A 16368-nucleotide genomic window follows, 5' to 3' on the forward strand; every position below is an offset into this window, starting at 1 on the left:
TCTCAGGAGACAGCGATGGCCTCCAATTTGGATGGCTTTAAAAGAGAATTAGACAAATTCATGAAGGAGAGGGCTACAGATGGCTGTGCTCATCCTCTGAAGTTGGAGGCAGCTGTGCTTGTGAATTGCCAGAAACCACAGGAGGGGAAAGGGCTCTTGGGCTTGAATCCTGCTTGTTGGTTTCCCACAGGTTTAATAATAATAATAATAATAATAATAATAATAATAATAATAATAATAATATAAATAAATACATAAATACATACATACATACATACCCCAGCCATCTGACTGGGTTGCCCCAGCCACTCTGGGCTTCCAAAATACATTAAAACAATAAACTTTTTTATTAAAAAAAACCCCTTCCCCATACAGGGGTGCCTTCAGGTGTCTTCTAAAGGTTATGTAGTTAGTTATCTCCTTGACATCTGATGAGGGGAATTTTAAATGGGAGGTTGGCCACTGAGAGATCAGGATGTTAGACCAGATGGGCCTTAAATCAAAAGAAGGGCCTTCAAGCCACCATGCTGTGTATTCCGCCTCCTACCAATAATCCCTATGTATTGTGCCACATAAAAAACACCCCAAGCAAAGGAGACCCCAAAAAGCAACTCTGTTCCCTCCAGGCTCTGCTAAGGCCCCAAGGCAGGGAAGCAGGGAAGGCCAGGCCCAACCACTGAGCAACACTCCCCTGCTTTCCAGCGCTTGCCATCAGCTCAGCGCTAAGGCAGAGGAGGGCAGCAGATGAAATCCCTTCAAGTGTCGGTTGGAGGAGAGTTACGAACCCCTTGGGATAACTCGGTGGGGGGCCCAGGTTGAGATTTAATGGTCCGACTCTGTAAAGCAGCTTCCTATGTTCCTAAATTCTGTTCTAGGGGCAAACAGGAAAAAGGAGGGCTAGACCTGCTCAGGGGACAGTTGGGGTGGGATTAGAAATGGATATATTATGTCCGACCCTTTGGAGGGAGGTGGGAGAGGAATTGAGGGTGCAGCCCTATTCAGGACTTAAGACCCACTGAATATGTAACAGGTGGGGCTGCTGAATAAGCATGCACAGAAGTGCCTATCCCCACATCAGCAACTAGCATGACCGGCATTTAAAATACACACAGATGCACGTACAATAAACAGTTAAAGCACACACACTGAGTTAGTGGCAGGGGGCGGGAAAGGGGAACACAACTGAGCAGACTGTGTGTCAGGAGCTGGAGTCTGGGACAGGTCAGCAATAAAACACCCAACGTCAGTGAATAATAATAATAATAATTTATTATTTATACCCCGCCCATCTGGCTGTTTCCCCAGCCACTCTGGGCGGCTCCCAATCGAGTGTTAAAAACAATACAGCATTAGATATTAAAAACTTCCCTAAACAGGGCTGCTTTCAGATGTCTTTTAAAGATAAGATAGCTGCTTATTTCCTTCACATCTGAAGGGAGTGCGTTCCACAGGGCAGCGCCACTACCGAGAAGGCCCTCTGTCTGAAGATAACTCTTTATTCAAAGAAACCCAAACAGTGCAGGCCTAGTGTTCCCAACCAACCCTTCCCAGTAGGTCTTGCCCAATGAGGCAGTTGCATGGACAGAAGGCCTTCCCGCCACTCTCTAAGGGTCCTGCTCCCTCAGGTCCTTCTCCAGCAGCCTAAGACTCCATTGCCTTGTCTCTCTTTGCTTTGCCCTCATCACCCCCTCTTCTAAGCTCCGGGAGGCCAGCAGGAGAGGGAAGCTGGTCGCAGCAGGAGGGGGAGACCCCCTGGCTTTTTCAGCAGCCTGCCTCCCCTCTGCCTCTTGGCCACCCTCCTCTCCAGCCTTCGCTTCTACCCCTGAGTCTCTGCCCCAGACGCTTCCTGCTCACTAAACCCTCTTCCCCCTTCAGCTTCAGACACCTCCTCCTCCCAGTCTTCTCCCTCTGGCCGCTCATCATCATCCCACCACCAGCCGCCCAGCTCTGAGCCTTCTTCCCTTTGGGGTTCCCCAGCTGGGGCCTCCCACCATTCCTCTGCCTCCAGCCAATCCGTGGCTCTGCAACAAGCGGAATCGGTCTCAGATCTCCCCAAACAAAACTGCTTTAACTTGGGGTCGAAAATCATAGCTGAGCCAAATTTTCTCTAAAGCTATTAGGGTTTCTTTTTTGGGGAGGGGGCAGTCTGAGGGGCTTCTGTGGGAAGGAATGGCAGCTGCCATGAGCACTGCTGCTGGTAAATTCACAAAAATACCACCCCCATTTCACCACTTGCAAATAGGATGACAACGTTGCACTCAGTCCAGTCAAAAATCTCAACAAAAAGTGGACAGAGCTGGTGCCAAAGGAAGGCTATATGATCTATTGTTGGTTGTTGTTGTTATCTCCCCTTCACCAGCAGGTCCTAGAGCAGGTTATGGCAATTTATAACTGAGTTTTAAAAATAGTTATATCAGTCACAAGACTCAAGTGGGTCATAAAACCATATGTTTTATTTAATTATTCTATTCATAATATTTATACACCACTTGATCGGTTTTTTTTAAAAAAACAACAACCCTCAAAGCAGTTTATAAAAAGAACAAAACAATAAAATTACAGGTTAAAAACTGTTGAAAGCAACTATTTTTTTTTTAAAAAAAAATCAGCAATAAACTAAAAACACACATCAGCATTCTACATGTCTGGGTAAGCTTTTGTCTAAACAAAAATGTTTTTAGTAAGCACCAAAAAGAGTGTAGCGAAAGTGCCTGCTTGATGTCAAATCAAAGCCATTGAGTGGGATAAGGCAATCTCATGCTTGGAAACTTCTTGGGTGTCAAAAGCCAGGGGAAAGAGATACACAAGGATTGAGGCACACAGCCACTTGGTGCCATCAGTATATGCAAATGTCTGGCTCGTTTAAGACTATATGGAACCTTTATTCTCAAGTATGATGGAAGCCATAGATGGAGAGTACTTTTTATTTTTAAAAAATCTATTATTTGTAAAGGAAATCTTTGTATAATACTTTATTATCCCTTGGGAGCTGCACTGTATCTTTGTACTTTTGTCCTAGCAGGCTGTGATGTTTTTTGGGGGGTGCGGGTGGAATCTGGAGCCTACACGGCTTAGCCTGTCTCCTTAAGAAGAGAGATCCTAAGCAGAGCTTGGAAAACCAGCAACACAGAAAATATGTTGATCAGTTGCGCAAGGGAAGTGAACAATGCTCCTCTGTCTTGCCACACCTCACCTGCCCAGAGGGGGCAAGGGAGCACCTAACAGCTGCAACAAGGAGGCACAGGAGCAGTCAACAAGGGCTCCCCTGCAGAGATGTGGGTCTCAGCAGGTGCCCAACATTGCCAACCCCTTGGCGCCACTTCTCATGCTCGGTACAGGCAGGTCAGCATTGCCCACTGTCACCAGGCTGCCCCAGCAGTGCTCAGCCACAGGAAGGGCATGTTCTAAGAATCTAAGAGGTGCGCTTAGATTGCGACAGGAAGGGCCAGGAGACTTTGCTGGTGCCCTACTGTGGTGAACGCAGACACTTAGAACATGTCCTAGAACCCTGTGCAGCATGCAGGGGAGTTGTGGCAGCTGAGTCCACATGAGAAAAGAGTGATGTTAAGGTCCCCAATAGTCTTCTGGTCCTCAAGATTCCATACTGGAAAATCTGAAAGCCACTGTGGGGTTTGTTTGTGTTTTTTTTTAAAAAAAAGGTTGTACAGTATACCAGTATTTCTTATGAAACTGTGACCTCTAGTGGCTTGGTTCTGTACTAGGCAATCCTATTTATAATGTGGATCGTTGCAATATCTATAATCTATCGATCGATCTCCATGGATCTGGAGAATCTTTGTCCTCTGAAGATGTGGAGCAAAACAATTTAGCAGTAAGGAGAGACATGCCTGAAAAATTAGCTGTCTATTGTTTGCAATATCCACCCAGAATGGTGCTTTAGCTGTTGTAAGTATAGCTCATTGTGCACCTGCATGAACACACTACTTAATTTTTATTTTAAAAAAGGTTTTGTTTTGTTTTGTTTGCCGCATCTCAAATATGTCTGAAAGCCAGACCATCTGAAGTGTCCACTGGGATCCCAAGAAGTCCATGTGATCACTTATATTTACTGTAGTTTGCCCCTATTTTTTTTGTTGTTGTTGTTAATTGCATTTATATCCCAATTTTTCTCCAAGGAGCTCAAGGTACCATATATAGTTCTCCCTCCTCTCATTTAATCCCCACAACAGCCCTTTGAGGTAGGTCAGATTGAGAGGCAGTGTCTGGCACTCAAGGTCATGGCCAAATGTGGATTTGAAACCTAGTCTGTCAGATCTTAGTCCGACACTAACCGCTACAGCCGCACTGGCTCTCAGCATCTATTATGCATCTATTAAATCTCACCCTCCCGTTTCTTGTCTTCCTTTGTATTTATGGAAATAACCTGCCAAAAATAATAACAACACGGACTTGCCACCGCAAGGTGTGAGAGATCCCAATTATTTTTCTATTGTTACTTGTCCCTATTTAATGCACCATGCCTTGTCCCCCAACCCCACAGGTCGCTGTGCTGACTTGCAGATCCAGTTCACCGAAGCCGTCTCCACAGTTGCCGACCAGAAAGAACTGATTGCAAAGCTGGAGCATGACCTCAGCACCATTCAGTCCATGTCTGCAATGCGCCGCCCCGACGCAGAGGTGAGTCCCCTTTAACCATTTGCTGCCCCCCACTTGCAGCAAAGTCAGCCACCAGGGGCCAAGCCAGATGAGACCCATTTATACTGTTAGTCTTCTCCTCTGTGGAGAACTCCCCATTGCTATGAATGGCTACTAGCCCCCATGGCTAGCTGCTGGGAATCACAAGTGGAAAGAGTGCCTCCAAATAGCTGCAGCGAGTGAACTAGACTTGGAACCAGCGTAGAGAGAGGTGCTGTAAATATTTGCATCCCCCTGTGTTTCCTATCCTATCAGCAGCTCCGTATACCTCCTGTTTGTATTGGAAGAAAAGCTTCCAGTAGTGCAAATGGGAGCTTTACTTCCTATGCATAGAACAGGTGTCGGGGGGGGCATTCCAGAAAGGGACCTCAGTGGGGTGCAAAGTTTTAAAGCCCCTCTGCACCTTGGGCCTTGATTTGGACTGGGCAAGGGGACCCCTGCTGTTTTCCTTCCTGTGAAACATCCTTCTCAGGACTCAGCTACATTAGTACAGTGGTACCTCGGGTTAAGAAATTAATTCGTTCTGGAGGTCCGTTCTTAACCTGAAACTGTTCTTAACCTGAAGCACCACTTTAGCTAATGGGGCCTCCTGCTGCCGCTGTGCCGCTGGAGCCCAATTTCTGTTCTTATCCTGAAGCAAAGTTCTTAACCTGAAGCACTATTTCTGGGTTAGCAGAGTCTGTAACCTGAAGCGTATGTAACCTGAAGCATATGTAACCCGAGGTACCACTGTATAGATCTGAGTAGAGAGGAGCATAATTAGGATCTTTGAACCTCAGAAATAAAAGGCAAAACCATGTACAGAATGCACCTTGCTCACTGGTGACGAACCTCTATTATTACTGAATAAGATGGTTCCACAGTACAACAGTAACTTATTTTAAGCACTATTTCTGGGTTAGCAGAGTCTGTAACCTGAAGCATTTGTAACCTGAAGCTTATGTAACCCGAGGTACCACTGTAAAGAAAAAGTGTTTATATGCATCATAATAACAGCGCGACGCCAGCTACTGCTGTGCAGTCCCATCTCTCGCCAACGTGATTTCCCATAATAAAGTTTACAGTGCGTTTTCCTGAAATGCTTTTTCAACCCAGCCTTGCCGTTCCCAGCTGACTTGTCTTGTTTGGCTTTCAGCTAGTTCCCAACCTGCCCTGTCGTTTCGTTCTGCATAATAATTCATTACACATAAATTTAATGCATAATGGATGTGATACACACACACACACACACACACACACACACACACACACACACAAAGATGGCATATTGTATGGCAAAACTACCCATTTCAAATACAAACCACTCTATGCAAAATTATCCTATGCTTCCTGAAACCTGGTTGTTCAAAGCAAGGCATAGGACGTCTTCAGGACTTGTCTTACTCGAACCCACAGGTGGCCCAGCGGGAGCCAGGTTCAAAATGGCAGGCAGTGTGAGAAGCCAGGTGCAAAATGGTGGCCAGGAGAGTGGAGTTAGTTACCCTCTGCACCCAATGAAGCCATGTCCCGGGATGAGCTGCGTATACAAATTCAAATCCACTCTTTAGTTATTACAGATCAGGGGTGCTAATTTAGTTCTTGCTGTTAAATCAGGAGGTGTAAATAATCCACCAGGAGATCCCAGTCGGCTGAGGCGCTATAATATCAGCAATAGCATCTCAGCTCCTACGAGTATCTTGTCGTGAATGGAAAGAAGAGCAAACTCTCCCATGTCGTTCCTGCATCCATGTTCTCTTTTTCTCTTTCCTTCCCAAAGGGTGCCGCCATTCAAAACCTTGAGAACATCCCTGAGCCCATCAAAGAGGCAACAGCGCTTTTCTATGGTAAGCAATTAGCCAGCAGATGGAGACTCTGTTTCCCAGGCCATGGGTGAGATTGCTCTTCTGGAGGAAGCGTTTTGCTGCCTGGCTCAGCCTCCAACTACCAGAGTCCTTTTGGTGACCTCAGCAGGAGGCAGTGATGCTTTCTTATGTTTTAATCAGGTGAGGTAGGAGGGCAGAAACCCTCATAGGTTCTTCTAAGGGCTGTTTCTCTCCCCCAAAAAGCAGGGGGAGGGGAAAGCCGGTAGGGAATGGCCAGCTAAGTTATGATGAAAAATGGCAGTTGGCAAAAAAAAAAAATCATTGTTGGTGAAAAGGAAAGAATAAAAGAAAGCAAGAGAGTTCAAAGAGATGTACATAGCCATTTACTGACTGCAGTGAATGACCTTGGTATAAGCCCACAGGAGTGCTGTGGGTTCCAACATTTTTCCTGTAATCCGACCTGTTTCCTAGGCTACCCACCATCGGCAAGCACCCCGATTCCAGAGGGCCAGATGGACTCCCTCCTCTCCATCATCTCCAGCCAGAGGGAGCGCTTCCGAGCACGCAACCACGAGTTAGAAGCGGTAAGGATCCCTGGAGGGCAGCAGGGGCTTGGGCTGGCCCCGCAGGCTCTGCCAGTTCTTGGGCCGTGCAGCCAGGGGTCATTGCAGCTGGGCCACCATCTTGAAAAGGCGATCCTGGCCAAGCACAAGGCAGTGGACATGAAAACAGACATCTGATCAAACAAGTCTCCCTGGGACCCTGCCGTGGGGAAGTATCCGTCGGACCGCGTCTCTTGAAAACCTTGTGCCGCCAGTCATTCTGATCGTTCTGCACTGCTTTTGATGTTTTCATATTGCTGTGCGCTGCCCTGATAGTTCATGAGAGGGCGGTATATGAATACTTTTCTGAATATAAGCAAATGCATTCATAGCCAGTTTTCCAAGGGTGGGACTTGCGTATTTCCAGAAACAAAGGCTTGCCTCTGAACAGGGCAGGTAGTTGATATTATTATTATTATTATTATTATTATTTAGGCTATGTTTGCTGCCCTTGGGTCCTTTTGGGAAGGAGGGGGCAGGACATAAATTTAATAAATAAATGAAGAAGAGCTATGCAAAAAGTGAGCGCTCACGTTGTTACTATGGAAGCTTCCATCTCCGCGCAGAGCTTGTGCCTTTTATCAGGAGCTCAGACGGGCCTGATTCTGACCCTTTTCTTTCTCTGTCTGTTCTGGCAGGAGAACCGGATGATGCAGCATACAATGCAGGCCCTGCAAAGCGAGCTGGACAACCTGAGAGCCGACAACATCAAGCTGTATGAGAAGATTAAATTCCTGCAAAGCTATCCCGGACGGGTCAGTGGGCTGCCCTGTTGAGAATGGCATTACGCTTGTTTATGAAAGGGCTGTCTTAAGTCATCTAGCCGATGGAGATGTAATAGGGACAATGCTTCTTTCAAACATATGTTCTTACCATGTCCTACATTGGTAAATTTTTGGCAGAGAGTAATAGAAATGATCAACGCAACTGTACGAAATAATCCTTTTCAATTATATACCCAATATACGGGGGTACCAGCTACCTTCTTCCGCACTAGGGTGAGACGTATTGTTTTTCTATCTAGATTACAGGAATTATTCCTGCACTTGCCCCTGTATGTATAAATTTGCATATGCAAATCTACTGTAATACCTACACACACACCCTTTTCTCCTTTTTGGTAATGTCTAAGTGAATTTCCTTGGGAAAGGTTCCGGGGAAGAGGCGGCTTCACTCGGATGGTTTGCAAAGCTGGTTTTTCATGATTATTTTGACAGCCGGCTTCAGCGTAGCAGCAGTTCACACAGGGCCTGTCCTTGCGCCACTGATTCAGCACACCTTGGCTGGCAGTGCATTAGTGTGTTGAATGAACTGGCCCCCAACCGGAGAATGGCAGGATCCGGTCATGGAATCCTGTGGAGCCATTTTGCACCCCCTCTGGGAATCAGTGGGTGTTTTTCATTCTCTAAATCAGGTTCCACTGATACCAAGGTGAAGAAGGCAGGTGGAGCCAAGTTCTTTGGCTTTCATCATGCAGCGCTGGCCCTCTACACGTCCAGGAGAGAGAGCTCTTCCCCTTCCCAAGTAACCCAGTGGCTTCAGGGAATCCGCTTGCTGAGAGAGCATGTGCCAACTTGAGAAGAGAAGGGCAGAGCAAAGCGCTTTGCTTCAGTGTTTTCCAGCACCACCCTGTTTGTTGCATGATGTCTCTCGCCACTGGCTCTGCTGCAGGTGTGCTTCTCAGCATCCCACCCATCAAAGGGAGGGTGGCCCAAAACTCATCTCATATCACACACACACACGAAGGAGAGCATCACCACAAAAAGGGCAAACATCTGCATAAAGATCACACAGGCTAATTGATATAAATAGGTGTAGAATTACAAATAATTTAATTTAAACAGAAATACAGTGCATTCACCCTAGTGGGGAGGAATGTGCTGCACCAGATGATGAGCTTTGTGTTTTCTCCGTCTGCTGCCCAGCTGTTCCCTGTTGATGGGCAACTTTAAGGCCCCTCCTGCCGGTACTCCCTTCTTACAGCTCTTTAAATCGGATTCTGAACTGGGAGCCAATGGCCCTCCGGACATTCTTGGACTCCCAACTCACATCAGCCCCAGCCTGCCTGGACCAGCAGTCGGGGCAGTGTGCGTTGTAGTCCAACATCAGGGGATTGCCCATCCCTGAAACACAGGATGCCTTCAAATAGAGTGGTTTCCTCTGACAGCCCTTGAAATAGAGGACTGTAAAGGTGGCCTAGTTACCAGGAACCACACTAGTTTCTCGGTGGCACACTGGGGAAGTTCGCTTGCCCTTTGGGGACTGGAGGCCCTACATCAGGGGTCAGCAAGCTTTTTCAGCAGGGGGCCGGTCCACTGTCCCTCAGACCTTGTGGGGGGCTGGACTATATTTTTTTTGAGCGGGGGGGGGGGAGAATGAACGAATTCCTATGCCCCACAAATAACCCAGAGATGCGTTTTAAATAAAAGGAGACATTCTACTCATGTAAAAACACCAGGCAGGCCCCACGAATAACCCAGAGATGCCTTTTAAATAAAAGGACACATTCTACTCATGTAAAAACATGCTGATTCCTGGACCATCCGCGGGCCGGATTTAGAAGGCGATTGGGCCGGATCTGGCCGCCAGGCCTTAGTTTGCCTACCCATGACCTAGATGCTTTGATTTGGGGCAGGCAGCGAAGCTTGAATATCTCTCCCGCTCTGTCGTGCACAAAGACATGCACCTACCTGCTCGCTTACATTGTTATATGTCCCCCCCCTCCCCAATCTGCACTAACTTTCTGCTTCCTCCCGAGAAGGATTGAGCCTGGGACTTTTTCTGCATGCAGAGCAGCTGCTCTACCGCTGAGCTACAGCTCTGGAAGAACCATGACATTCAAAGTGAGGCAGTAGCTTTGTGACAACTGCTTTCACACATCCGGGAGCAAACACGCATCCGCAAACTCACCCTGACTTCCTTGTTTTGGTCTCTTCTAGGGTGGCGGCAGTGACGACACTGAGCTCCGCTACTCCACCCAGTATGAAGAGCGCCTGGACCCCTTTGCCTCCTTCAGCAGGAAGGTAAGAGAGGCTCTCGTATGGAGCTGCGGGAGGGAAGGGAAAGAAGGGCTTTGAAATACAGACGTACCTTGAAAGTCGAACAGAATCCGTTCCAGAAGTCCGTTCAACTTCCAAAACATTTGACCTCCAAGGTGCGGCTTCTGATTGGCTGCAGGAAGTTCCTACAGCCAATCGGAAGCCGTGGAAGCCCCACCGGACGAACACCAAAAGAACATTCAAAAACCACAACAATCACTTCTGGTTTTCAATCGTTCAGGAGCCAAAACATTTGGCAACTGAGTCGTTCAAATTCCAAGGTACGACTACTACATTTCCTAAATGATGGTGATGGTTATCTGCCGCCTTCAACCAGCGCTCCACCATTGTTTCATTTCTGCCCCCACCTCCCATTACATCTTGTTTAGCTACATCTTGTTTATCTGGGGCAACCCTGCCAGATGGGTGGGGTGTAAATAATAAAATTGTTGTTGTTGTTGTTACTACTATTATTACTAACTTTAATTACTGCAAGAGCACCTCTAGGGGTATGCAGTGTTCCTACAACAGCAAGCTCAGCTACCCTGGCAATGCCCCTATGCCCGGCTGGCAGGCAGGCATTAGTGGGCCCATTTTACAGATGGCAAACTAAGCTTGGAGGATAACATCTTGATCTCGAGTCTGTTCACATTTAAGCACTGGGTAAATTTAAGTGGGGTTGTTAGGTCATGGGCTGATGTTGGCATTGCAGGTGAGGCACGGCTGATTTCAGTTTTGCCTTTCACTTTTCCATCTCTGCTTTGTGTTTGTTTGTACTCAGGAGCGCCAGAGGAAGTACCTGAGTCTCAGCCCGTGGGATAAGGCCACTCTTAGCATGGTAAGACAAGCACTGATGCTCTGTCCTCTCCCATCTGATGTGGAGGAACACTGACCTAGGCCACATTCACACCAGACATTGAAAGCAGTGTGATACCACTTTAAACAGTTATAGCTTCCCCCCAAAGAATGATGGGAGCTGTAGTTTGTTAGGGATGTTGAGAGTAGTTAGGAGACCCCTCTATTCCCCTCACAGAGCTACAATTCTCAAAAGTTCCCAGAGAAGAGGAATTTGTCTGGGAATTGTCACTTGGAAAGGGGAAAAGAGTACGCAGGTGGCGCTGTGGTCTAAACCACAGAGCCTAGGGCTTGCCGATCAGAAAGCCGGTGGTTCAAATCCCTGTGACGGAGTGAGCTTCCATTGCTCGGTCCCTGCTCCTGCCAACCTAGCAGTTCGAAAGCACATCAAAGTGCAAGTAGATAAATAGGTACCACTCTGGCGGGAAGGTAAACGGCGTTTCGGTGTGCTTCTCTGGTTCACCAGAAGTGGCTTTGTCATGCTGGCCACATGACCCGGAAGCTATCTGCAGACAAACGCCAGCTCCCTCGGCCTATAGAGCGAGATGAGCACCGCAACCCCAGAGTCGTCCGCGACTGGACCTAACGGTCAGGAGTACCTTTACCTTTACCTTTACCTTAAGGGGAATAGGGAGGGTCTTCTGACAACTTTCAGATGAGGCAACCAGAACGGGATGTGGTTTTCCGGCGGCAGCTACATCACAGGCTTATATAAAGTCAATTTGATCCCGGTTGTTAGCAAGTGTGCATTCCTCATGCATGGAGAAGAGAAGGCCATGGGTCACTGGGACCAGCCTGGCCTGGCCAAGAACGACAAGCCCTTGTTTCACAGCTGATGTCCGTGTGTGTCTGTACTGAAACACGAGGCCCAGCAGGTGTGCGCCGTCACCAGTTGCCCTGCTGTCCTTGTGTACTGATATCACCAGGCCTGGCATGCCAGGAAGATCATATTTGCCTCTGAAGGCAATCCTGTCCCACAGTTTGGACAGAACTGGCAGCCCATGTTGCGTTGGAAATACCCAGAGGAGGGAAACAGATGTTCGGAGAGGTCTGGGCTGGTTGCCAGCAGAGTTTGCACCAGCTGCAATCTGCTTCATACATGGATACACAAAGCCGCTTTTCCCTGAGTCAGCCCACTGGTCCACTTAGCTTACTGCTCTGACTGGCAGCACCTCTCCACAGCCTGCAATCCCTTTCTTAATAACTTGGTGCGAACCTATAGTGTGCAGCCAGGCTTGGAATGCTGTGTGCAGTCCTGGTCACTTTGCTTCAAAAAAAAGTTGGGAGAAAGCTTAAGAAAAGGGCAAGCGAAATGATCAAGGGGGCGGAGCAACTCCATTATGTGGGGGGGGGGGAATCAAAATTTGAGGTTTTTTCGCCTAAAAAATAGGCTAGTAAGTTGGGGAGGCGACATGTTTGAGGTATAGGCAGCAGTTAAGCATGGTGCAGAGAAAGTAGACAGAGAGATGTTTTCTCTACCTCATAATACTAGAACCCAGCAGTGCTAGCCAAGGATCTGAGCAGGGGAGTTTCAGGACAGACAAAAGAAGAGGCCTTTTCAGTGGTGGCTCCTCACTTGTGGAATGCTCTCCCCAGGGAGGCTCACCTGGCACCTTTGTTACATAACTTCAGGTGCCAGGCAGAAACATTCCTTTTCTCCCAGGCCTCTGGCTAATTCAACAGTCTATGGTATGGCCTTTTAAAGTATAGGAAGGGGCATTGTTTTCGTTTGGTACGATGGTATGTATTGTTATATTGTAAACCACGCTGTGATCTTCAGATGAAGGGCGGTATAAAATTTGAATAAATATGAACAAGAATAATATATGAACTTGCCTAATTTGTACAGGGTGGCATACATTTTGTTTTTCGTCAGCAGAATTTTTTATTTATTGGTTTTTCTGAAGAGAGTATTTATGCCAAACCCTGTCTTCTTTTGGTGCACCTGCAGGGAAGATTCATCCTCTCCAACAAGACGGCCCGCACAATTGCCTTTTTCTACACTCTCTTCTTGCATTGCCTTGTTTTCCTGGTAAGTCTGTGGCTTGCTCTCTCTCTCTCTGATATCCTCCTGCCTTTGGAAATAAGGAGTCTGCAGTTCAGCCTTGACAAACCTGGTGCCCTTAAGTTGCTTTATTTGTTTTAGAGAATTTGTACCCTGCTCTCAGGCCAGAAAGGGCTCTCGGAGTGGCTTGCGTACTATCGGTTGACTGGGAACCCCAAACCCCCAGGCACCCACTTGATTGGACCTCAAAACCTGAATCTCTGTTGCCACAGGAAGGATGTTGCAGGGGGAATCTGAACAAAGAGGGTCATTGTGGGGTGGGGTAGGGGTTCCCACTCTCAGCTGAACAATTAACAGACTGACTTTACTTTCTCAGGTTCTCTACAAAACAGCTTGGAGCGAGAGCGTGGGCAGAGACTGTGCCGCCTTCTGTGCAAAGAAGTAGGTATCGGAGGAGCCGGCTTCCCGGTTCTCTCCTTCAATCTACCACGTAGATGCTTCTTCAGCTTCTGCAAACATGCCTTTCACTCTGCAAACGTGAAAATCAGGGCTGCAGGTGTCAAGGCAGTTGAGCCAATCCGTCGCTTGCGGTTTGAAGCAGGTCCGGGGGCGGGCACGCTTCCTGCCCCACGTCTCGGTGCTCCCCCCACCAACCCACATCCATATGTTGAACTTTGGTCATCTACATATGAACAACCCCCTAGGGCAGGGCCGGTTCAAGACATTTTGGCACCTGAGGCGAACCACAAAATGCTGCCCCCTCTCCTCCCTGCCAGGGAAGAAGGGGCAAATTCCCAGAGTGGTTTAGAAGCAACTCCTCTTGCCAGGAAACTTTGGGAGCTGTAGCTCTGCGAGAGGAAGAGAGGGGTCTCCTGTCCACTCGCAGTATCCTTAAACGACGCTTCCCAAAATTATTTAAAGTGAAATGATTCTGCTCTCCCTGTGTGGAGCAGAAGGGTCCTGGTGCTGGATGCTGTCGTCCTGGAGAAGGCTTGACCTTGCACTGCTTCCCCTGCCATCCTCTCCTGGCGTTGCCCCTCATATGGTCAGCCTGTTAGGGTCAGGAACTTGGCTTTTGGTCACTCTGCATTTTATGGGGCACAATATAGATTCACCACACCGAGGTGTGCTGATCCAGTTGCTTCCATCTCTTTCAGATATGCCGACCACCTGCACAAGTTCCACGAGAACGGCGAGAACGGGGATATGTGGCAATGAAAGCCCTGACTGGAAACCGCCACCCCCCTTACTGGAGCCAATTCCATTTCCAGCCCAGAAAGGTTTAATCCCAGTGCTGTTCCTTCCCCTATTCCTTCTCCTTCAAGGATAACGTTGTTCACAGGCTCAGGCTTGAGGCAAAAAAATATCTAGAGAGTGATACAACAGTTTCGCAAAGCTGACTCAAGCTGATGCACTTGATTTCTCCTTGGTTGTCTCCAGCGGTAACTATCTGTCAAAAATGCTTATAAATTCAGCAGATTTAGGGCTGGTTCAGACATTCCCCAGCTCAATAGGATATGCCTTGCCTGTTCTTGGGGACTCATCAATTCACACAGAAATTATAAACTTGACTGAAGCTGTCCACAGAAACAGCTGCAGGCACTCCAGTCTGAGAATTACGTCTCAGAAGCTGCAGTTCCATCCATGGGTAGCCTTCTCTTTGCAGATTTGTCCAGCTACACCCCACGAATGTGGTTTTTGAACGTCTGAACCAGGCTCCCAGACATTTTACATTTAAGTCTGCCTTTGCATTGGGAGTTAATTCACAGAGGGGGTTTTATACAACCTTTTAAGCCAGCAGCAAGCCAGTGGTTTCATTCAGATGCAACACTCCCCTATTCTTCAAACCATAGTTTATGAATGTGTGTGCCTGGCTTGTTAGAAAACTTCCTGGTTTCTCCAAACCAGACCTCCAAGCCAGGCTTGCAAACCACAGTCTAATCCTGATTTGCATCCTCATTTGTGGGATTACACAAACCATAGTGTCTGGTTCTTATGCCATGGCAAACTGTGATTTTTGACAAAGCAGGAAGTGCTATATTAAGCCGGGCACATGGGACGGGGAGAGGTTTGAAGGGCTGGAGCACCCATGAAGTCTGAATGCAGCGAGTAAGTCTTAATGCACTTCAACAGACTGGCCAGCTCCTTCAATGCCAGAGGTTCCTCCTGTGCTTTTTGACAAAAGAAATTTAACAACTCTGGGACCTGGAAAAAGCTGCATTGGTTGAGCAAGAGAAGGAACCAGTACGCACCTGACAGTACTGGAAATGCTTCTCATGCAACAAAAACTTCCCCCTTGGCAGAGTGTGCTGCAAACCACAAGGGCTGGTTTGTGTTGGTTTTGCATATTCCTGAAATGGGCCCACAGTGGGAAGCCACAGCTCCTTGCTGCAATCCATCTGCAGGGCAGGTTTCCCCACGGAATTGTTTGTGAAGCAGCAGTTAATCCTGCTGCAAAAAAAGAAAGGGACCCAAATAATGTTATGCAGAGGGATTTAAGGATAGTTTTGCTGGAAGCTTTAGCAAACTTGGGAAAACAAACATGGGAGAAAGGTGGCTTATCTGCTTTGGAACTGCTGCAGTAAACATTCTTCCTTTTGCGTGGTAGGCAGGAACTTTCTGTTGCAGAATTCCCTTCCTGTTTTTTGTTATTATTGAATTAAGAGATTGTTCAATCCTGTTGTTTAATCGAGTAATGCAGTTGAGGGAAGAAGTGGTGGTCAAATAGATTGTGGCTTTTGAAAGCCTCTCGGAGCGGTTTCTTCGCTTTCAAATGTACCAGTGTTCTCAACTGCCTCCGAAAATCCCCCAATTGGGTTTCATAGTAAAGGTTTGATTTTGTAGTTGAAGGTGGGTGATGCAGATTTGGAAACCGATTACACCCCCCCCCCCTTTCCCTCTTCCTACGATTATTTAAACTGCTTCTGGTGTGCGTAAATTGGTCTTTTCTCCCCTCCCTCCCTCTGCCTGCAAAGCAAAATCCTTTCCAGTAGAAATAAATGCTTGGAAGATGAATTGGACTCCCTGTGTACTCTGTTGGGTGTCAGTGTTAGAGGCCTGGAAAAAAATGACAGGCAGTTGAGCCAATTGTCTTGGGAGCCAAGAGACCAACCCCAGATGGCATGAAACTGAATGGAATGGGAACCCAACAGATCGTGGAATTGCAGAGTTGTTAGGGACACAGAGGGTCATCTTCTAGTCCAGGGGTCAGCAACCTTTTTCAGCCGTGGGCCAGTACACCGTCCCTCCGACCTTGTGGGGGGCCGGAGTATATTTTGAAAAATAAATAATGAACGAATTCCTATGCCCCACAAATAACCCAGAGATGCATTTTAAATAAAAGGACACATTCTACTCAAGTAAAAACATGCTGATTCCCAGACTGTCCATGGGCCAGATTGAGAAGGCAA

The 16368-nt window shown here is 47.5% G+C and overlaps 1 protein-coding gene across 1 annotated transcript in view; it reads left to right on the forward strand.

The window, feature by feature from the left end:
• Window positions 1–15973, forward strand: part of CUX1 (cut like homeobox 1) — a 276461-nt gene extending 260488 nt beyond the window's left edge. Inside the window, exons 15-23 of the mRNA XM_083479154.1 lie at window positions 4502–4638; window positions 6413–6479; window positions 6930–7042; window positions 7699–7815; window positions 10000–10083; window positions 10880–10936; window positions 12905–12985; window positions 13335–13399; window positions 14116–15973. Of these exons, the coding sequence (XP_083335280.1) occupies window positions 4502–4638; window positions 6413–6479; window positions 6930–7042; window positions 7699–7815; window positions 10000–10083; window positions 10880–10936; window positions 12905–12985; window positions 13335–13399; window positions 14116–14176 (782 nt within the window). The 3' untranslated portion in view covers window positions 14177–15973. The remainder of the gene's footprint in view (window positions 1–4501; window positions 4639–6412; window positions 6480–6929; window positions 7043–7698; window positions 7816–9999; window positions 10084–10879; window positions 10937–12904; window positions 12986–13334; window positions 13400–14115) is intronic.
• The last annotated feature ends 395 nt before the right edge of the window (window positions 15974–16368 follow it).

Source organism: Podarcis liolepis (assembly GCF_965112155.1).
Source record: "Podarcis liolepis genome assembly, chromosome: 16".
NCBI classification, from domain to species: Eukaryota; Metazoa; Chordata; class Lepidosauria; order Squamata; family Lacertidae; genus Podarcis; species Podarcis liolepis.